The 22,103-nt window shown below is 47.5% G+C and overlaps 1 protein-coding gene across 5 annotated transcripts in view; it reads left to right on the plus strand.

Annotated features, from left to right (window-relative positions):
* The first annotated feature begins 435 nt into the window (after positions 1 to 435).
* Mknk1 (MAPK interacting serine/threonine kinase 1) overlaps positions 436 to 22,103 on the plus strand; it is a 40,634-nt gene continuing 18,966 nt past the window's right edge. The window contains exons 1-5 of one of the 5 annotated variants that reach the window (XM_031378255.1): positions 436 to 615; positions 8,947 to 9,107; positions 14,944 to 15,049; positions 17,066 to 17,167; positions 21,100 to 21,197. In XM_031378255.1, coding sequence (XP_031234115.1) covers positions 15,034 to 15,049; positions 17,066 to 17,167; positions 21,100 to 21,197 — 216 coding nt within the window. In that variant the 5' untranslated portion in view covers positions 436 to 615; positions 8,947 to 9,107; positions 14,944 to 15,033. The remainder of the gene's footprint in view (positions 616 to 8,946; positions 9,108 to 14,943; positions 15,050 to 17,065; positions 17,168 to 21,099; positions 21,198 to 22,103) is intronic. The other 4 variants (XM_031378254.1, XM_031378256.1, XM_031378252.1 and 1 more) reach the window with 4 other exon arrangements.

The raw sequence follows: 22,103 nt of genomic DNA on the forward strand, positions 1-22,103 counted from the left end.
TACTGGCACTCAGAAGGCAGAGGCAGGTAGATCTCTTAAGTTTGAGGCCAGCCAGGGCTGCATTGTGAGATTGTTTAGAAAAACAACAATAAAAAACTTAATTACCGGAAGTAATGTTTTACTCAACCCTCATGAACTTCTGTATACACAGACCTTTATAGAAATTTTATAGTCATGCCCAGTGGTTTGCGTCTGTAATCACAGAACTCTGGAGACTGAGTCAGGAGAAAAAAACGAGTTTGAGGTCAATCCGGAGTATACAACAAGGCCTTGTCTCAAAAATAAACTTTACTTAACAGAGCTGCCCTCAGGTTTATACAAGGCTCTGTTCTGGCTCGCGGAAGTAACTATTTGCACCTGCAGCGTCTTCCACTTTCTGCTAGGAAAAGAAATCAGCAACATCACGAAGACGAGCTGATAGATACGCCACGCCTGCGCAATGCACTGGCCTTGCCTCTAACCGAGTGTGGCCCTCGGGGCGCAGGCGTGACTCCTCCCCCTCACGCCCCCTTCGGCCCGGGCCCTCCCCCTGAGTTTGGCTCCGCCTTTTCCGCGTTCTCGACTGAAACCTGCAGGTGGGGGTGCGCGCGGCCGTTCCCGCGGTGGTCAACTAAGGTAAAAAGTGAGCCAGCGAGGAGTCCTTCGGCGGGGAAACGGGGCCGGGGTCTGGAGTGTGGCGGTGCAGTCGCCCGGGAGAGGCAGTCAGGGCCTTCCGAGCAGCTCGAGGTCACGACCCGATTCTTCGGCGGAGGAGCAGCCGAAGGGGACATCCTTTTAGAACTGCCCTCAAAGCTGCTTCCCTGCCCAGACTACAACCTATAAAATCCTATTTCGGGCTCTCAGCCTATATCTATGGACGGGCTTGGGTTGTGACAGGTCGGGACCCGGTGGGTACCGGCTGTCGAGGCTCAGTCTATATGGAGTTTGAGCCTCAGACCAAACAAGGATACTCTCAAGACTGGTAGGGCTCAAGGCTCAGACAGTCCACTGGCGTGAGGACGTTATGAAATTATGTGTACTTCCTTGTGTTAAATTGACTGTTTCCACTTATTTTGCAATACAGTGTATAAATGCTTCTGCCACATTTTTTTCAACAGTGAAGTAGGAGTGTGGGTAGGATGCAGTCTCTTTCCTGTAGCTGTAGGACTGTGGACCATCAGAGGCTAGGGAAGAGCGTGGGAGTGCGTGACTTTGGGGGTCAGCAATGCTTTCCCCTCTCCTAGAACAACTCATTCATCTCTCTCAGAGCTTTTAAAAATGGAAATAATAATGTCACTGTGAGGGTTTAGTATGACTATATGTAAATTGCCCACATGCAATCATACTAATACATACTGTTGTGATTTCCAGGGAAGAGTATTTTTGGTCTGGCATATTTCAGGGAGGCCCTGGGGGGGTGGGGGGGAGCTGATGTAACCTGAGCCTTGGAGCCTCTGGGATTTACACGTGGAATTGACCTTGTGGTATGAGGAGGGAGCTAAACCTTGTTGACCACAGGCCATGTGCCAAGAACCAGCTGAGTAGTTGATGCATAGTGTTTCCCTGGATCCCCAGCCATCAAAGAGCTTCAGCCCACTGTCCTTCGCTTCTAAAGGGGCCTGGGCTGGGAGTGCTGGGAAGACTAGACACAGGGTCAGGATTGTGTATAGAAGTGAACTAGCCAGGAAGTGTGGAGCCCCTTCCAAGCATGCTGGTCCCACCTCAGTGTCCCTCTTTTTATAATTCAGGGTCTTTGGCTTGCATAGGAGTATCATTGCTCTAGTGCAGATCTGGCAGGCAGAGGGCCTGGCACCAGCCAGCCCATGGAGAGAGAAGTTCTAAGAACAAACTGGCAAATTGCAGCACACGCTTAGCTAGGAAGAGCATGGTCTCCTGTCGTACGGTCCGTAGTCATCCGATGATTTGGCACCTTCGGCAGCTTCTTCACGGGTGCTCACACCACATCTGATAACCTCCTTGGTGAAGCTTCTCGCCTTTCTGCTGATTGGACGTTCCCATTCCAGTCTCCTGTAGCAGAGACTGAACTTCCTATAGACTCCTTAGCAAAGTCTGTCTTGGGGTACATCACTCATAGGTACCCTGACCACAGTTGGTGGCAAGGAGCCAGGTCTATGTCATACCTTCTCTTCATGGTACAGGACTGGCACATAGTAGGTCTCTGTGACGCTTGTGGTCAAATGAGTCAGTGGCTTTTTTTCCCTCCTCTCTTTGGTCTTTGTTTTACAAGCTGTCGGGATTGGAAGGAGACCTCATGTTTTCCTTCATGGCTAAGGAGGGCCCTGGTTTAGCTGGATGCCTCTCTACTCACAGGCATCAGAGGCTCAAAGGCGCAGGAATCCTTCATGAACCAAGATTCTTCATTGCTGTTACTGATTTCAGACCCTGGCCTTGCTATTGTTGAGTTTAGTTACGAGAGAAGTTGTGCAGTGTTCAGGGACCTGTCTAGTCTGTGATATAGTTCAGGGACAGGAAAGCTCACAGGTGGCCGACTAATCAATTGTTCTGCCCTTGGACTTGGTAAACAGTAGTCCCTTCCATGTGAGACCAGCAGCTACAAATTCACATTTTTCCTTCCAACAGCCCCAGCATATGGAATAGAAAGTTCTTTGTTGATCTCTCTCTCTCTCTCTCTCTCTCTCTCTCTCTCTCTCTCTCTCTCTCTCTCACACACACACACACACACACACACACACACACACACACACACGAAGGCAGAAAGAGCATAGAAACCATCTAGTTACACTACCTTTATCTCGTGCAGTGGGGAAAGGCTCAAGCAAGGTTACACAAGGACTCAGTCAAGGATAGAGAGTTCTGGAAGTGACATGTCCAGGCACTTGTTTTTTCCAATTCTACTCTAGTGAATTAATTTGAGACAGCATTGAACCATGTCTCTCTGACTGGAATTCAGGACATGCGCAAGCTGGTCTTACACTCAGAGAGATCCTCCCACGTGCTGGGAGTAAAGGTGTGCCTCCACCACATCTGACTTATTTGTATTTTTTAATTGTGCATGTGTGCACATGAGTATAGGTCCCCAGGAAGATCATAAGAGGGTGTTGGATTCTCTGAAGCTGGAATTTTAGGTCATTTTGAGCCATTCAACATGAATGTTCAATAACTCAGGTCCTTTGCAAGAGTAGCACATGCCGTTAACTACTGAGCCATCTTTCTGGTTCTCTACAAAATTAAAAATTAAAAAAAAACTTAAATGAATTGATTTTAATTCTTTGAGATGGACTCTGTGATGCCCAGGCTGCCATCAATTGCTAAGCTCTGCCTATGCGGGCTCCTGAGGAGCTCTACCTGGTTGATAAAGTTGACATTTATCAGACACTTACTATGGACTGGACTATAGTTTTAAGTACCTTAAACTGTTCTGGACTTGGAAACCAAGGCAGATAGGAAGCATTTCCACTGTTTTCTGGTCTTATAGTTATGGACTTTCGGTATAGTCGTCACGGCAGTCATCTACCCAATGGGGTGGAGAGCTTGCTCCAGGAGCCCTCTTCCTCTGTGATTGAAAGCCATCCTCGTGCTGAAGAGATATCCCAAGAGGAGTCCAAGATGTGCCAGAAGGATGGACAAAGCAATGACACAAGTCCACATGAGTACTAGCAGATCTTAGCTTAGGAATATGAATATGCCTACAAGATTGTTGGGCCAGTACTCACAAGGCTCTGTGATCCCCGGGAATACAAAAACTGTCTGCTTATGTCAGCCGGTAAAAGGCGCAGCTTTCAGAAAAACGCAGTTCTAGATCTTTCAATAAAGATTCCCACTGTCGGATGGAAAGATTCTATTCAGCAACATACGAAGCTCCTGCTGTCAGAGAGCCTCTGGTGCTGAGAAATGTGCACCAATGATAACAGCATGGTTTTTGCTCTCCTATAAGTAATTGTGTCCTGGAAGCCGTCTCCCTCGTGGATAGTTAGGAAGATGGATCAGTACATAAATAACTGAAGTCAGATTGACTTGGGTAAATGAAACCAAGTGGGAGTTAGGGAGGAGGAGGAGAAATCAATCCCTGCATGACCAGATTCCTGAAGGCTGGAACATGGAGGGACTTCTTTCCTGGGAGAAAGGGCAGCTGGGGCCATGTCTGGAGGCAGAAATGCATGGAAGGGAACACACACACATGTGAGCACAGGCACACTGGGGAAGAGCTGTGAGGAGACACAGACTTCGAGGAGGGGAGAGCGCTAACATTCAGCATGCGTCATGGCCTGCAGTGAGCCACACAGTTTACCCACTATGGTTTACTCAATCCTCACGACCTCTGTAGTAGAGGCATATTTATCCCCAATGTAAAGACCAGGAAACCAGACCTCGGGAAGATTACAGTAGCTTTGCTAAGGCTGGGTAGCTAGTAAGTGACAGCATGGTTCACACAGGAGTGTTGAGTTCAGAGGCTCGTATTCTTTCCATTATGCTGCAGGGCTCTGGATGCCATGATAAGGCTTCTGTTGACTGTGGTTGTGGACAGAGACTGACCGGAACAAAGCATCCAGAGTAGAGACATGAATGAGGAGGCTTCAACTGAGAAGCACTGGAGATGCCCGGTCTAAGTCTGCTTGTGCAGGTTACATGAACCTGTGGCTGCTGTCACCATGCTCTCAGTCAGCGCATCTCTGTCCTCCACTCCTACAATCTTAGAAAGAGTTTATAGAGGCCGTGGGCACCCTTGGGTTTCAGATACAGGTCCTGTGATACGTCAACAGCATCATAATGGCTCATCATTTTTTTCACCATCAGATTCAACAAGAATCTGTGATAGACAGAGCTGGAGCCAGGGGTCTGGCCTTCAGTCCAGGCCTTACTCATCCCACATTGTGTTTCTTGGCCTCCTTTCCCAAAATAGAGGGTTAGGGCTCACTTTGAGAGCTCTGCTATCTTGCCAACACTGTGTGTTGCTTTGCTCTCCCTGCCTAAAGATAAAGCCAAGAGGACAAACCTAGATTCAGAAAGAAGGGTTTAAACTCCCAACTCTCCCCACCCCCCCACCCCATGGAGAAGCCATAGGGAGTGTACAGACTTTAAGTTGGTCTGGGTTTGAGTGCTGGCCCTGTCACTGGCTAGCTGTGTGACTTGGAAAAAGTTATTTAACTTTGTGTAGTTTCAGGTTTCTTCATCTAGAAAATGGGGTACAGGTGTTCCCTAGTGCATAGGGCTGCTCTGAAGACCAAAATGACACTAAGCAGTTCAGTGGCCAGCAGGCAGCAGGTGCTTACTGAACAAAAGCAGCAATGTTAGTAATTAATCACCTGTTTGGTACTGATTTCATAGGAAGTGTGTCTGTGAGTGTGTGCATGTGTGTATATACACACATACATAATTATATGTAATATGTACACATCTGTATAATATGTACATATTACACACACACACTGGGTCATTCTCTCCACTGTCTTCCTCCAACATTGCCGTTCTCTCTTTTCATTGTCCCATCAAGAAGCTTAAAAATTCTCGGTGATTCCGCCATGAGATTCCAAAGCATGACACCACAAGAGTACTCGATGGGAAACAGTCCATTAAAACATCAACAACTTGATAGAAAATCTCACCTGACCCGGATTTCCCACACCTGTCTCCACAGTAAACAGGACCGGAGCAGGTGTTCATTTCCTTTCCCACAGCCTTCAGCAAGAGTTGCAAGCAAGGCCCCTCCAGTTCACTTGCCAAAAAGAGCAACAGTATGGTGTCTCTAGAAAGCGGTGTCTAATTTAGTTCCCCCAGCTTAAAACCCCCTGGCCTTAACTTAAGTGAGTTCTTATTGTTCTGTTGTCCATGAATATGGAAAAGTTCCCTTTGATTATAAAGGGGGGATGAGATCAAGATTTTCTCATGAGAACCTTTTCTGTACTTAAAGCCAGAATCCAGTTAGGCCTCATCTTCGCTTCTCCAGGCTACACCGCCTGGCTGCTTTCACCTCATCCCCAAAACCTATTTTCCATCGCTCGGATCCCATTGGTTATGCTGCTTTCCTCTCTCTGAGGTTTTCCCTCTCCCTGGCTGTGACCCACACTCTGCTCAGTCTGCTAATCAGGGTCCAGCTAAAAAACGTTTAAGGGGAGAATGCTTCAGAAGTCTCACTGACTCATGAAGCGACAGCTCTGTGCTAGGCGAGGGACCCAGAGTTAGTCCACTACTCTCCTGGCTCAGCCTAGGGGAGACTGTGATGAAGCATCATGGGTAATCTGGGTAAGTTATGCACACTTGCTGGAAGCTGGAATTATTTATGGCAGTCAGGTAGAAGTAGTGGCCTTTGACCCCTTTGGCTGGACTGCAGGTAAAGACTTCTGGAAGAGAGGGTAGGCATACTGTAGGAAGGCAGGTCTGGGCACTGAAGGGAAGCCTGAGTCACCCCAGCAGGGGCAATGACACCTATTAGACATCTAGCAGAGACATTACAGGCTCAGGTCCGGCTTTTGGGATCAAGGCTCGAAATGCCATTAACCGTAGCCTTTTCTGTGTCCCCCAGATGTTCTCTATCTTAAAAGTCAAGTGATGGACCCCTTGTGTTCTGTGAGTCTCAAAGTTCTTGGTAAAGAGGGAAAGTGGCGCAAAGGAATTAGGAGTGGCAACAGGACAGCTAGGCTCACTGGACTCTTCGACTCCTGTGTATATAACTAACACAGCTAAGCCCCTCTCTGCTTTTGTCTTTTTGTGGACACCATGTTCTCTTGTGATAGTTTCCAGAGTGTCTGTCTAGGTTGCTTTCCAGAGCTATAGTTGACATGGGGAGGCTGTCTCACAAGGTGTAATAATGGGAGTTATGGAGTGCCTCTTAAATTCTAGGCGCTGGTGTCATAGTTTGACATACTGTCTTACAGCATATGTTATTGTCCCTGTTTTGTAGGTTATATCAGTGAAGAGGGGTTAAGGTACATGCCTTGTGCTGCTAGTGGATGCCAGGGCTCGAAGCTGAACCTAGAACCTAGTGTTTGAAAGCCCATATGCCTTCTACATCCTCAGCTCTAGAGTGGCTCCAAATGGCTGGAAATACAGAGTCTATCATGGAATTCTGAATCTTGCTTTTGTTTTGTTTACAGTAGACTAGTTGTTGTCAAATTATGGTTTGCCAACTGTTTTTGTAGGTACCACAACTTAAGAGTGCTTTCTTGCAGTGTTAAGAGCTTGGAGATAGAGAACTAAAAGGAGACGAACATTTCGTGAGACACAAAAAGTATGTGAAATTCAAACTCTGGTATCCAGGACTAAGGTGTGGTTGACATATGTCATCATCATTCATTTGCATACAACCTGTGGCTGCACTTTTCCCTAAAAACAGAGCAGACGAAGCAACAACCATGTGGCACACAAAGTGTGAAGTATTTACTATCTTTTTAAAAATATTATTTATTTACTTTTATTTATATGAGTACACTGTAGCTATCTTCAGACACACCAGAAGAGGGTGTCAGATCTCATTATGGTTGTGAGCCACCACGTGGTTGCTGAGAATTGAACTCAGGACCTTTGGAAGAGCAGCCAGTGCTCTTAACCGCCGAGCCATCTCTCCAGCCCCAGTATTTACTATCTTATTTGTCCCTTTACAGAAAAATAATTGCTAGCCTATAGTAACACTGAAGGCAGGAAGTTAAAGTTCATAGATGTTCAAGGCCGACTCTGGAAGGGCAGTAGTGGGAACAGGAAGACAGACCAGCCAAACTTCCTTGGGCCCTAGAAGTAGTTTCACTGAGCACTGGGAGAGTCCTTTGGGAATAAAAAGCACAATCGTTAGGGCTGTCCAATGTGCTGAAGTCTCTAACAGGCCGTGAGCAGGATACTTTGTGAATGAAGTGATTCATTCAGATTCACTGGAGCCCTTTTGTGCCAGATGCTGTATTAAATGCTAAAATACCTAAATGAAAATATCTACCATGTCCTGTCTTTAAGGAGTTTACAGGCTGGTGGGAAACTCACAGTGTGGATTTTGTGTTGTAATGGAATAATGGGAGCTGGGTAAGATGCTGGAGTGAGTAGGAAGAGTCCAGACCACTTGTCTAGCTGGTAGCGTCCTCTCTGGTAGTGTCCCCTCGGGAAGTTGCGATGGGCCTTGACAGATAAATGGGAATTTCTTTGTCAGATTCTCTGGAACTAGAGTTACAGATGGTTGTCAGCTATCATGTGGGTACTGGAACTTGAACTCATGTCCTCCACAAGAGCAACAAGTGCTCTTAACTGCTGAGCCATCTCTCCAGTCTGAGGATTCCTTTGTGAGGAGCTATAGACAAGGCTGAGGGAACGGCCTGGCAATATGAGCATTTGGAACTCACATAGAGGGAGGAGAAATGACTTAATGGTTCTGACTAGGCGGCTGGCAGGATGATGTAATCAGATAGAGAAGAAGAGAAATCAGGAGGAAGGAAGCCATGATAGGGGCTGGGGACAAGTCCAGCTTGGCAAATGTGATTTGAGGTAATGTTGAGACGCATCCAGTTTCCACTTAGAAACTTGGAGACTTTGGCGCAGAAGCTCAGAATTCACACTTAAGCACATTTTTCAGTGCTTTTCCCTAGAGAAAAGAGGAAGTGCAAGTGTGTTTCACAGAGCAAAAGTTGAGCAACTTGGACACATGATAACTAAAGCCAGGGAGTTAAAAACAGCACCTGTGCCTACAGAAAATGAAGTCATCACATTGGGAATCAGCGATGATTGTTTTGGGCACAAAAACTGACTCCATTCTTACCACCTGCTACTCTCAGGGCTGCTTTATCTTGCTGGCACCATTACCCCATCGCCTGTGAGACTTGGGCCTGGCCACCAGGAGCAAGCTCTTAAGAACATCTCCCAAACAAGCAGCTGGGAAGTGTCAGCTTGAGACATCTGTGACTCCTGTGTGTACACCTGCTTCCAAGTGTCACTCACAGAGCTGGGGCACTTGGGCTGATCAGCGTCTCCTCTGGTCCTCTTTCACACTCTCTCTCCTTCTGCTTCTTGAAGAATTCTGTGCTGGAGGAGATGAAGCAGAAGCAGGTGGCAGACTAAAGGACACTGACTAGACAGAGGGCAGCGGCTAACCTGTGGCTGGAAGACCCCAATCTTGGGATACCTCTGAGACTTCAAGTTTACGAGTGTCACTGCCGAGTTGAAGAACCTTGTGGGTAAGATTGGATGTACCATTCACCCATCTTTATTTAATTTGTGTTCGTTGGGTGTGGGAGCAACATGCTGTATGTGGCTGTCACAGAACAACTTTCAAGTGTTGGTCCTCTGCATCTACCATGTGGGTTCCAGGGGTCGGACTCAAGTCATCAGGTTCCTTTATTGGAAGAGCCATCATCCCAGCCCCCACTTATTTTTTTATGTTCTGTTGAGTTGACCCTTCCCATATTTCCAGAGAAAGGCATGAGTTCAAGGTCATCTAAGCAGTTGATGGATTAGCCTTCTCAGGTCCCAGTAACATCCTGTAACAGTTACTTAGTAAACAGGATCACATCCTTTACAGGACAAAATGGCAGAGGGACAGAAGGAGAATAGAACAGTAAGTAAAACATGTAAGATAAAGCTGCCACTCGGTAACAAGATGAAACCAAGTTCAGCAGAAGTGTCCAAGGTGAAATTGTGGTTTCCGTTGAGTCTTGTTCTTCCCAAGGAAATGTTAGAATTCTGTCTGTACATTTATATCCCAGACATGGCTCATAGACTGAGGTTGCGGCATGTTCTGTCTTTTGCTCTAGCAGGAGCCTCATCATGCCAGGCAGGTTATATCCATCAAGCCTCAGTGACTGATTTGGGACACATGAAGGTTGAGTAAGGTTGTTTTAGCCTAACCTATGGCACAGTACCAGCTGCTGGGTGTCACCTGTTGTCACCTGAAGCCTCCTGCTGGCACTGCCATCTTCCCCTGCTCCCCACCTCCTGAGTGCCCACCCCAAGTCCTCCCCTCCTCTGTTGGCACTGCTGTTCAAACGGCTGCCTTTGGTTAAAAAGCCTATCTTCATTACACCTGCATCGAGGCTCCATCCTGTGGCTAGCCTGTGTTAGAGAGGAAGCAGATGCTGTCCCCTCTTTCAAGGGTGGTCATAAACTGTGACCTCCTCCTCTGTCTCCAGTCATTTGGCAGGACAATTTCGGCCTCCGTGGTTTCCTCCCTCATTCTATAGCAGGCCCTCCCCGTCCTTGCCACCCTTGCCTCTGCCATAAGCCTTCTTTACCTCTCTCTGGCCTGCTGCAGCCACCTGTCTAGCCTGCCTCTGAGTGGCTACTGTTTGCATTGCATATCACAGCTGGCTTGAAGGCCACAGTGCTCCTGGCTCCCTCCTCATTGTCCAGCACAGAGGTTCACAAATGTGGCACCCTTCCAGAAACCCTTCCAGGGGCTCTGCAAGACCAAAAAAGCTTTCAGCGTAGTGGTTGAGTATTATTTATTGTTGCACAGTGATAGTGGAAGGCAGTTAAGGCAGGGGCACAGAGCTGTGGTCCCGCCCATGCTGTTCCTCACTGCCACCTACGTCACAGCCATTTTCACTTAAGAATGTCCTTGATGAAGCAGCAGAGGTGTGAATTTTACTGAGTCCTACCTGAGGACCATCTTCTAGTATTCTGTATGGCACATAGAAGATGCACTTACAGGGCATTTTTATGCAGCAAAACACCATGATGATGTACCAAGGAACATTGCTGGCAGGACTGTTTGGATTGTAAGCTGAGTGAAAAGTGGCTGCTGTCATTCTTCCACAGAAGAATGATTGTTGGCTATTAAGGGTGGAAAGAAGGCAGGGACGAGTGTCGGAGGGCCTTGTGACTGTGTTAATGAGCTAAGATGGCTAGCTTAGCCTGCTTTCTTGGCCTTTATACTGTGCCCCCTTTACTACTGTTTGGGTTTGTATTCTGTAAACACACACTTCCTGTCCCTGCTTCTCTATCCTTCTGATGTTATTCCTCCCACCAGGAATTGCAACATGGCTGTAAAGGCTCCTCATGATCCCAGGATGGGAGCAGAGGGAGAAGATGAGCCTGAGGGTTTGCCTCTGGGGATCTGAGCATCACAGCCCTCTTGAAGGCCTACAGAATATCACCCCATGTCAATGTCACTGCAGCCAATTTGAACCACAGGGCAGAGCCCTTCTACACATAGAGGTCTGGGGGAAAAAAACAAAAAACAAAAACCTCCAGCTCTGTGGAATCTCACAGACAGTCCTCTGACAGAGCTCATTGGCTCCTGACACTTACTGCCTGTTAAATTTGACCAGCTTCTGCTCAAATATGCCTTCCTTTTTCCCCTTACACCTAGTGATGTTACCACAAACCACATCTACCAACTCCCAGGTCAGACGGGAGAAGATCCATCACCTTACACTTCATTCTGGACTGCCATGAGTAATGTGCTTAGACACTGGTTTGTAATTCATCTTCTATAAAATGACAGAGCACAAAATACTGTGGTGTCTCAGAACAAGAAGAGATTTCTGGAAGGTTAAAATTAATTGAGTAGTAGTGAGGAGGTAACTATGAGGCCTTTGTGGTTATATAAAGTGGACAAGAGCTGCCCAGCCTTTTGGACATTGGAGCACATGCAAGAACACCTGTGTAAGCAGTGAGCTGAGTCTCATAACATATGACTTAGAGTTTCTGCTGCTGGGATAAGACATCATGATCAACAGCAAGTTGGGGAGGAACTCAAACTAGGCAGGAACCTTGAGGCAGGAGTTGATGCAGAGGCCATAGAGGAGTGCTGCTTACTAGCTTGCTCCCCATAGCTGGTTCACCTGCTTTTTTATAGAACCACTAGCCGGGGGATGACCCTACCAACAATGGGCTGGGCCCTCCCCATTAAACACTAATTAAGAAAATGCCATACAGCCAAATCTTAGGGAGGCATTTTCTCAACTGGGGCTCCCTCCTTTCATTCAGGTGACTCTAGTCTGTGTCAAATTAACATAAAGCCAGCCAGCACAGTACATCTGGAAAGAAGCCCTGTTCCAAGATTTATAAACAGTAGCACTGGTGCCTAGCTGTCACCAGCTGCCACCTTGCCTTGGGGCAATGGGAGGGAACTGGGGGGCATTAGTGTTTGGGAACAGTGTCAGGACAGGCTGGAAGCTTACATTCTTGAGCCACACTCCAGGCTTCCATTCTAGCCGTGCCACCCACTCGCTAGGTTATGGTGGGCGCATCACCTTTACCCATTTGTATCAATTTCTTCAGTGAAATGTGGACAATCACAATGCTTACGTCAGCATTGTAAAGGGCTGCATCAGTGAGTCTGTAAAGTGTGATGCCTGTAAAGGGCTTCAGACATCACCCGGCACAAGTGGAGCACATGAGAGTGTGCACTGTACATATGGTAGTGTGCACCACAACCTCTGCTGCTACAGAAGCACAGATGACCCCAGTCTCTCATGTTCCCTCTTCCCTTGTCTCACATGGCTTACTCAACCCCCTCCTTAAATGTTTGTCAAGCTTCCTTCAGTTCCTTCATTTCCTTCTTTGCTTATGGTTTTGTTATGGCTGGTGATGCAGATGGAACCCGGGTCCTCTTACTAAGCTACTCCCAGGCTCTCAGTTTCCTCCCATTGTCCATTCTCTTCAGCTGACCCTGAGGATGCAGCTGAGTTTGTCTGTGACTATGCCCTTCAGCCTGCTCCCCACCATTCTGCCTTTTCTAGAAAGCCTTTGAGGATGAAAGAAGTACTCGGACCCACTGGGATCCTCTAAGAGCTGCAGAGGTGGAGTGGGGAGGGATAAGAGCTGTTTGCAGAGCTGAGTTAACTAGGTAACCCTCTGGCATCGTAGGTGAGATGTGATGGCTGGTGATCTGTATACCAACTCCATCAAGGAATAGATGTACGTCTGGGGGAAAGTGGGGCTTATCAGGCGCTATAGAGAAATGGCGGTTATTTTGGAAAGTAGACCTGGATGTTCTCTACTGGGGAGAGCAGTGGCTAGTACCTCTTAGTATGAGTTGTGTCCCCACCTCTAAGATTCCTTGGGCTCTCCCAATTGTTGCATGAATGGAGGTACCAGGCTGAGTCTTAGATATGTGTCCTTAACACCTGCTGTACTTCTAGTGCAGTCTGTTCATGTGGGAATTTACTTGTGTGTGGTACATACATGGAAGTGCAGAGATGCATTTGTGCACAGAGGTGCGCAGGCTGAAGGTTGACACTATCTTCTTCAGTTGCTTTCCAGCATCCTTTAGGCAGGGTCTCATTGTATTGCCCTGCCTTGACTCTTGATTTGTAAACCAGACAGACCTTGAACTCACAGAGATCTGCCTGCCTCTGCCTCCTGAGTGCTGGGATTAAAGGCCTTTGCCTCCACATCCAGCTAAATCTTGAATTTTTATACAGAAAAATCTAGACATAATTTGAAAAACTGTAATCAATCTCTAAATTGCAAAGTATATTTGATAAAACCATTTCTTTTCCTTCCCCAGTGTTGAAGATCAAAACCAAGGCCTTGAGCATGCTAAGATCTCTGCCACTGAGCTCCTTGCATGCACATGCGAGTACACACACACACATACACACACAACACACACACACACACACACACACACACCACTCAATCCTGAGCTCCATGCACCATTTATTTTGTTTAAATAAAATTTGATTTAGACAATAATGGAATTATAAATTTCAGTCACATATAATTTGGAAAATCCCAAAAAGAATGAAGAAGAAAATAAAAACCATCCTATCATATAGAGCATGTCTATAAATTAAAAATGGTATGGACCTAAAAGAGCATATAAATTACCCAACGTGGCACTAGATGGTCCAGTGGCACACTTTAAATTATAATTTTAACAGGTTCATGTATTTCCGCCTGGACTTCCCACTCTCTTGTATGTTCATGTGTGTATATACATGCCTATGCACACATTTGTATTAATTATGTCATTGGGATCTTGTAGCTACCTGGCAATTAGACAGGGAATGTGTGTTTTAATGTATGTGCATGAAGATGAAGGAATTAAGGATCTTAAGAAGCAGAGATGCTCACTCAACCTTTAGGCTGTCTGGTAAAACTAGCACCAGAACCTCTCCCCTTTGTTCTCCTGACCCAGGCCCATGTGCTTCCCCTGTCCAAAATATGTATCCCCTCATTCCATGTGCCTCTCCCCCAGAATACACAGACATGTTCTCCAAGTCCCGCTGACAGGAGAGTGAAGGCTGGGAGCTCTGGGCCACTGCAGTCAGTCTGGAAGCTGAAAACAACTGCTCACTTCCCTCTCATGTTACCTAGTCTGAAAGAGGACCAGGCTTCCAGAAAACAAGTTAAGGACTTTGAGTGTCTGAGACGTTTTAGGAAAGGGAGTGTGATAGAGTTGATGGGGTTCACAGCCCAGAGCAGTTTCCCCACATCATCTGCAAGATACATGCACACCCACATACCTTTTAGAGTGTGCACTGGGCATTTAAGAGGCTGGGTACCGTGCACTGTATGTACCATATACTATTTCCATATACTATTGTGATGGATGATACTCATCTTTGCTATACTGTGACTTATAGTAGCGATAGGTAGGCAGGGACAGTGTGGGAACACAGGGAATGATCAAGGCCAGAGGAAATCCTAGCGTCTCGGTGGACCTTCTCCTAGACACTTGGTACCAGTTCCTCGTTCGACACAGTAGTACTCCATTTGCCTCATGCCTGACTGACTTCCAGAGTGATTGATTGAATGCACCATAGCTCTTCTGGAGTCACTGGGGAGCTGCATGGGGTGAGGGCTTTTGAGCTGGCTTTAATGGCCAGAAAGAATTCCTATGCCAGGGAATCAGGCAGGTCGAGGTGCCGGATGATTGTGGGGCTCCCCTGAGGATGCATTTATCCAGTGGCTGGGACATGCTGAATTAAGGTCACTGTGATAAAACTAGAGTGTGTTCCACCTCATCCCAGCATCTTCTCCCACCCCATGCCGCTCGCTATGAAAACGGAGAAAGTTAATGCTTCTTCCATTTCACCGTCTCCCTACATTTTTCCTTCCTAGTTTCAAAACCAACTCTCCCTCAACAAGTTCTGTTTGCAAGGAAACCTTACCCATTTGTCCCTTCTGGCGCACCTTCTTCCACTGAGATCCATGCAGAATAGACCAGGTACTCTGTCTTTGTGTGTGAAGCCATAAAATCTAATATTGAGTATGTGGCTCTGCCCAGGGGTATGCTGCTTCCACGGGAGGCTCCACAGCCCTGCTGTGTGGTAAAGAGCATGTATAAACTGCCGCTGACAGGGTTTTCTGTCTAGAGCTGTAAGCACGTCTGAGAGTCCCCTGTGAGTCACAATGCTGCTAGCTCTCCTGCTGCTCTCCACACTGCCTGCCTGTGGGCTGTTTGGTTTGTCCACAGGCTCCTAATCGGAGTGTGGCCAGGGGAGAGTGAAGGAGCAGAAACCACATCTGTTCACTCCACTCTGGGTTTGCAGCACTGGTGAGGAAATAGTTGGGACAAGGGCTCACACTAGACTGCACGCCAGAGGGAAGACAGTCTCGTTGCATCTCAACCCATCCTGACCCCCTCCCCCAAACCTTCAAAGACAAATGCTTTGTTTCTGAAGAATTTCTCCCAGTGCCCTGTAAATGCATCTGGATGGCATTTTTCCTTGTGATTTACCTTAGGAGTGTGGGTACGTCAGTAGCAGGATTTAATCCTTTGAGAGTTGTAGGGCTTTGTCATCCCCAGGTAGAACTTGTGCTTGAAGCTGTTGGCAGGAGTAATATTTTTAGATACCCTATGGATTCTTTTTATCCATGTGTTTTTTTCTTCTCTGTTCTGGGCTGTAATTGAAAACCTGCTGTGAACAGATCCCTAACATGGAAGGAGGGATGCATCTAAGTGGGGCTGTCAGATGCTTGGCTGCTTAGCTGTGCTTTCTGGATTGTGGTGTTGAATGTGCCGTTCTGCATGCTTCCTGCTAACAGCTGCCAAATGCCTGCCTCTTCAGGCAGCATGCATGAGGGCAGCGGCACTAAACAATCTTCTGTCGGGTCCCTGGAGAAGGGAGTGGGTCTTCCCCTCCATGAGCCAAGAACCAGATTCCGTTTTTAAAATTTCTCATGACAAACCAAGCCTCAGAGCCTGTGTTTATTGAAGTTTGGGGTAGAAGTCTCTCACATCCTCCACCCGTCAGCTCTCCGGTGCCTCTATCTTAGAAGGATGTAGAAGCTTAATCACCCTGGTGGGGATTTAGACCCAGAGACTTCAGAGAAATCTTATTATTTCTAACTGCAGGCAAAGAGTATTAAGGCTCCACTCTGGATCAGGGGCATGACATGTTCTATAAGTAATTTATCTTTACCAGGGGAAGGCCCCTGCTAGAGTGGCCTAGAAACAAAACCGAGATTGGCTCTCATTGTTCCCCCTCTTCTCTTCCCCATCTCAGTCTCGCTGCTTCCTTCTGTCCTGACCCTTCCTGCCCAAAATGTCCTGGGTCTGTGTCTGCCAGCATGGGAGCTAGGTGCCTGCCAGAGAGAGATAATGATGTCTTTACAATAAATGGCCTCATCCAGCCGCCTCGTAGACTTGTCAGAGGCTGGCCTCCCTGAACTCTTTCAGAGAAGGACCAGAGAATGGGAGAGGATGATGAGGCATCCAGTCTGTGCCCCTGGGGTGAAGGAATTGGGGCCTCTCCTCAACCCAGCTCCCTGCCCCTCTTGTTATAGGCAGACTCGATAGAAGGCTTTCACAGCCCCCAGCGCAGGTCATGGAAACATTGCTCAGCTTCTGATTTCAACATCAGGTTCTATTCCTGCTCCCTCCTTACCCAGCTACTAGCCCCAAAGACCCAGACTTTCTGATGATCACAGGTGGGCCCTGCTTGTTCTGTTCTGGTTTGGCTGGTGGCAGACCTAAATCCTTGTGCTAATGAGCTTGGAAAATGCAGGCTTCTGGTTGCCTCTCCTAATCTAGCTGCCTGTCTGAGTCCCTTCCCACAGTTAATGATCTCCTATAATGGTTTTGCCTTTAGTTTTCCCTCCTGGGTCAAAACAAATCAATATCCCTCACAGATATTTAAAAACCATCAGTATAAAACTCCTGGGTCTCTCTCTTTTCTCCTTCTGGGTAAACTTTGATCAGTATGGTGCAGTTTCCCTTATGTTCCCTCTTGTCTCCCAGAGATGGGCAGCAGTGAGCCCCTTCCCATCGTGGATAGTGACAAGAGGAGGAAGAAGAAGCGTAAGACCCGGGCCACCGACTCTCTACCAGGAAAGTTTGAAGGTTGGTGCCATACTCTCATGGGTCTGGGCCTGAGTCCTGCAAGAGGGGAGAGGCACCTCTGACATCCACAGGACCAGATGCCAGGACACCTCTCTTAGAGCCAGGTCATCCATGTGATTAAAAAGACAGGAGTGAGTGAGAAGCGAACAAGAGGGGGAAAAGGATGGGCAAACCTCTTGGGTGAGCACTGACCTCCTCTGAATGGTCTGAGCATCACCTCAGTGGCAGAAAACCCAGTCTGTAAGAGCTGAGAGCCGCTGGGCGGTGGTGGCACACACCTTTAATCCCAGCACTTGGGAGGCAGAGGCAGGTGGATGTCTGAGTTCAAGGACAGCCTGGTCTACAGAGTGAGTTCCAGGACAGCCTGGGCTATACAGAGAAACCCTGTCTCAAAAAAACAAAAAACAAAAAAAACAAACAAAAAAAAAGAGCTGAGAGCCTCACTTGTGCCCGCTCCTCTTCAGACATGAGCCTTCTTCCTGTGGTTCCTGGAAGGCTGGAAAGCAGAAGAACCAGAAAAGAGGAAGCAAAACCCCTAAGGCCACAGATGCAGTGACATGGCTGTCCCCTCAAGAGGGGAGCCGGTCTCGAAGAGATTGTACTGTGTATGCTGTGTGTGCTCGACCTTCCCCCCTTGGGAACAGTCACTAGGCTGGGAGCTGCCGGGGTTATCTCTGGGCATTCGATATGGATCAAATATGAATCACCGAGTGTTTCTGCTAAGTGGTCAAAGGATCAGCAGTCGTTCTAGGAATAGCATCTCCCCTTTATGTGGTTATTTCACTGTGAGATATGAAGTAGCTTTCCCTCGTGGGCCCTTTCCCTAGCCTTACACACATTCCAGCAAGTTTTGTAGAATATTCTGATAACAAGCACTGTGTGAGTCAGGAATGCTTTGCACCAACCACCTAGCATCCTGGTGTATAGAAGGGCCAGTACTGACGGGCATGCTGGGAGAGAAGCATGCCACTGATGACACCTACAAGTAGGAGCCAACAGGGTGCCATCCATTCATAAAAGCTGCAAGCCCAGACTGTAACTGAACAAGAACAGACTTAGTATAGAGGTTTGGGGGTTGTTTTTTGTTCTTGTTGTTGTATTGTGTTGTTTTGTTTTGAGACAGGATCTCCCTGTATAGCCCTGGCTGTCCTAGAACTCACTCTGTAGACCAGGCTGGCCTGGAATTCATGGAGATCCACCTGCCTCTGCCTCCCAAGTGCTGCAATTAAAAGTACGTGCCAGCAACCACATCTGGTTTGTTTGCTTTTTTTTTTTTTTTTTTTTTTTTTTTTTTTTTTTTTTTTCATTCTTCTTGTTTGGTTGGTTTGGTTTGGTTTTGGTTTTCAAGACAGGGTTTCTCTGTATAGCCCTGCCTGTCCTGGAACTCACTCTGTAGACCAGGCTGGCCTCGAACTCAGAAATCCGCCTGCCTCTGCCTCCCAAGTGCTGGGATTAAAGGTGTGTGCCACCACTGCCCAGTGGTTTGTTTGCTCTTCTTAAAAGATTTTTAAAATATGTTTTTACTTATATGTATGTGTGCATTCATGTGGTCTGCGTGAGTGTATGCCATGTAAGTGTTTATGGAAGCCGTCAGATCCCCTGGAGCTGGAGTTACAGGCAGTTGTATCTGACATGGGTGCTGGGAACTGAACTCAGTTCCTCTGGAGGAGCAACACGTGCTCTTAACTTCTGAGCCAGCTCTTCAGTCACTGTTTATGCTTAACTCAAACTGTGTGCCCACTGTGTGTGTGTGGGGGGGTGTATGTGTGCTATGTGTGTATGTAGTGTGTGTGTGTTTGTGTGTGTGGTGTGGGGGGGTATGTGTGTGTGTCGGGTGTGTGGTGTGTGTATGTGGTATGTGTGGTGTGTGTATGTGTGTGTTGTGTATGTGGTATGTGGGGGGTGTGTATAGGGGGGTGTAGTGTGTGTGTGTGTGTTGTGTGTTGTATGCGTGTTGTATGTGGTATATATGTGGTATGTATGTGTGTGTGTTGTGTTGTGTGTGGTGTTGTATGTGGTGTGTGTGTGGTATGTGTAGTGTGTGTGCTGTGTGTGGTGTGTATATGTAGTGTGGGTGTGTGGTATGTGTAGTGTGTGTGTACTGTGTGTATGTATGTGTGTATGGTGTGTGTGTGGTGTTTGTGTGTGTGGTGTGTGTGGTGTGGAGGGGGTATGTGTGTGTGTCGGGTGTGTGGTGTGTGTATGTGGTGTATGTGGTGTGTGTGGTGTGTGTATGTGTGTGTTGTGTATGTGGTGTGTGTGGGGTGTGTGTAGGGGGGGTGTGGTGTGTGTGTGTGTGTGTGTTGTATTGTGTGTTGTGTGAGTGTTGTATGTGGTATATGTGTGGTATGTATGTGTGTGTGTGTAGTGTGTATGTGTGTGTGTTGTGTTGTGTGTGGTGTTGTATGTGGTGTGTGTGTGGTATGTGTAGTGTGTGTGCTGTGTGTGATGTGTATATGTAGTGTGGGTGTATGGTGTGTGTAGTGTGTGTGTATATGTATGTGTGGTATGGTATGTGGTGTGGTGTGTGTAGTGTGTGTATGTAGTCTGTGTGTGGTATGGTGTGTGGTGTGGTATGTATAGTGTGGGTGTGTAGTGTGTGTATGTAGTCTGTGTGTGTGTAGTGTATGTGTGTGTGGTATGTGTAGTGTGTGTGTACTGTGTGTATGTATGTGTGTATGGTGTGTGTGTGGTGTTTGTGTGTGTGGTGTGTGTGTTTGTGTGTGTGGTGTGGGGGGTATGTGTGTGTGTCGGGTGTGTGGTGTGTGTATGTGGTGTGTGTGGTGTGTGTATGTGTGTGTTGTGTATGTGGTGTGGGGTGTGTGTGTGTGTGTGTGTGTGTGTGTGTTGGGCAGTGGAGGAGACAAAAGTCCCTAGGGTTTTAGAAGAGTTCACAAATCAGCATGTCTTTTGTTGAACACAAGAGTTTCCTGTGACTCAGAGATAGTTGATGCAAGCCCAGATATCTTGTGACTAAGTGATGAAATCTTCTGGCATTGATTAGGTCTTCTGCTCCGGCAGTGGGTTGAAAGACTAGATGGCCTCAAGAGAGGCTGAGGAGGGGAACAGAGGAGGAGAAGGTCAGCCCAGCGGGGCTTCCTTTGGAGAGGCTCAGGGAACTCTGGTGTTTGTGAGCTTGGGCAGGAGTTTGAACACTCTTCCAGCCTGGCTCTGTTACTGCTCTGCTGGGACAGCTCTGCCCTGCACTGCAAGCCATTCTTTGCGCCCTGCTCAGTCTCTAATTTCCTAGGGGTGACTTTCAGAAACTTGTGAGACTCCTCCACTGACCTCCCCTTGTGTGTATAAAATAGTTGTGCGTGTATTTTTCCCTTCACATCTCCCATGCCTGGCAAATGAGTCAATGAATGAATGCGGTTCATTCAAACAATACCCTTCTCTGAAGGTCCGTGATTGGCGGTGGGTTTTTCCATTTCCTTCCCTGGTTCCTCCTCCCCCTACTCCTTGTCCTTGCCATGCTGACCTGTGATACTCACCAGGGCCTGGGTTACCCTGGCCTACTGTGTGTATGCTATGCTAACCCTCACTGGTACTCACCAGGGTTACTCCGGGCTGCTGTGTCTGTCTTGTCTTTCCTACTGGACTCAACCCCTAGAGGGGAGGGACTAGATTTCATTCCTCTTTGTGTCTCTGTTGTGGTACCTGACACAGTAGGTGCCCAGAAGGTAGGTGCTGGAGGACAGAAGTGAGTATGTGAAACCCCTGATCTGACCCCATCTGTAAAATGAGGAGCAGGTGTCGGGAGAGTCTTGTTGAGAGTCAGGTGCTGTCTGGGAAATCTGGGAGGTCCTTGTACCTGAGGCTGCAGGGTCACCATGGTCTCTTCTGCCTGGGGGAGTAGGCCTGAGAAGCTAAAAGACAGTACCCTCCCCATCATGGCTTACAATGGGGTGACTCACCTGTTTCCTCTCTAGATGTGTACCAGCTGACCTCGGAATTGCTGGGAGAAGGAGCTTATGCCAAAGTCCAGGGTGCTGTGAGCCTGCAGAGTGGCAAAGAGTATGCTGTCAAAGTGAGTGTCCCACTGGGTCCCCATCTCTACTTTGCAAATCATCATTCCTAGCTTGTCCAAAACCAGCTAAAGTGTGTATTATGCAACATGGCAGCTCAGAAAGCAAGGTTGGAGCAGGGAGCATAGCTGCATTCCCTGGGCTCAGATCTGGGCTTTTCTACTTACCTGCTTTGTAACCTTGAACAAGGTATTCAACCCTTCTGTCCTTCAGTCTTCCCATCTGTAAAATGGGTATAAATAATAGAACTTACATAGGATCGTGAGGATTAATTAATGTGTGTAATGTACTGACCTCAGCGTCTGGCACAGAGTAGGCTCTTTCTGATTACTCCAGTAAGCATCATCAGCCTCGGAAGTAGAAGCTCTGCCTAAATCTGTTTTAAGAAACGTATGTGACTTCGGGCAAATCACTGAACCTCCTTAAGCTCTGGTCCCTGTATCCATATGGCAGTGACAGTTCCTGCCCTCAACGTCTGGTGAAGTGACTATGAAGGCAGAAATGAAGATGAACTGGTGGACGCACTTTATAAACCACAAAGCGCAAGTGATGAACAATCTATCAGGATGGCAGGGACTCAAACCTGAAGTGAAGTGGCTGAGTACTCGGCTTTGAGGCAGGAGATGTGGGTCAGCTCCAGCGGTGCCTTTAATTAGCTGCATGACTCTGGCGAGTCTCACTTTTGAATTCTTTGGCGACTGAAGGGAGGAGAGGCAGAGTTGTGGTTTCCAAAGTAGGGTCCCTGAGCCAGCAGCACCAGTGTCTTCTGGAGAGTGTGAGAAATACACTGGGGTCTGGCTCTACTACATTAAAACATCAGCCTGGCCCAGCCCTGTGCATGTTACCATCCCAGTGAGTATGATCCGCAGTACAGTTTGAAAACCCTGGTGAGGGGCAGATTCAAACTG

Source organism: Mastomys coucha, unplaced genomic scaffold, assembly GCF_008632895.1.
Source record: "Mastomys coucha isolate ucsf_1 unplaced genomic scaffold, UCSF_Mcou_1 pScaffold18, whole genome shotgun sequence".
Lineage (NCBI taxonomy): Eukaryota > Metazoa > Chordata > Mammalia > Rodentia > Muridae > Mastomys > Mastomys coucha.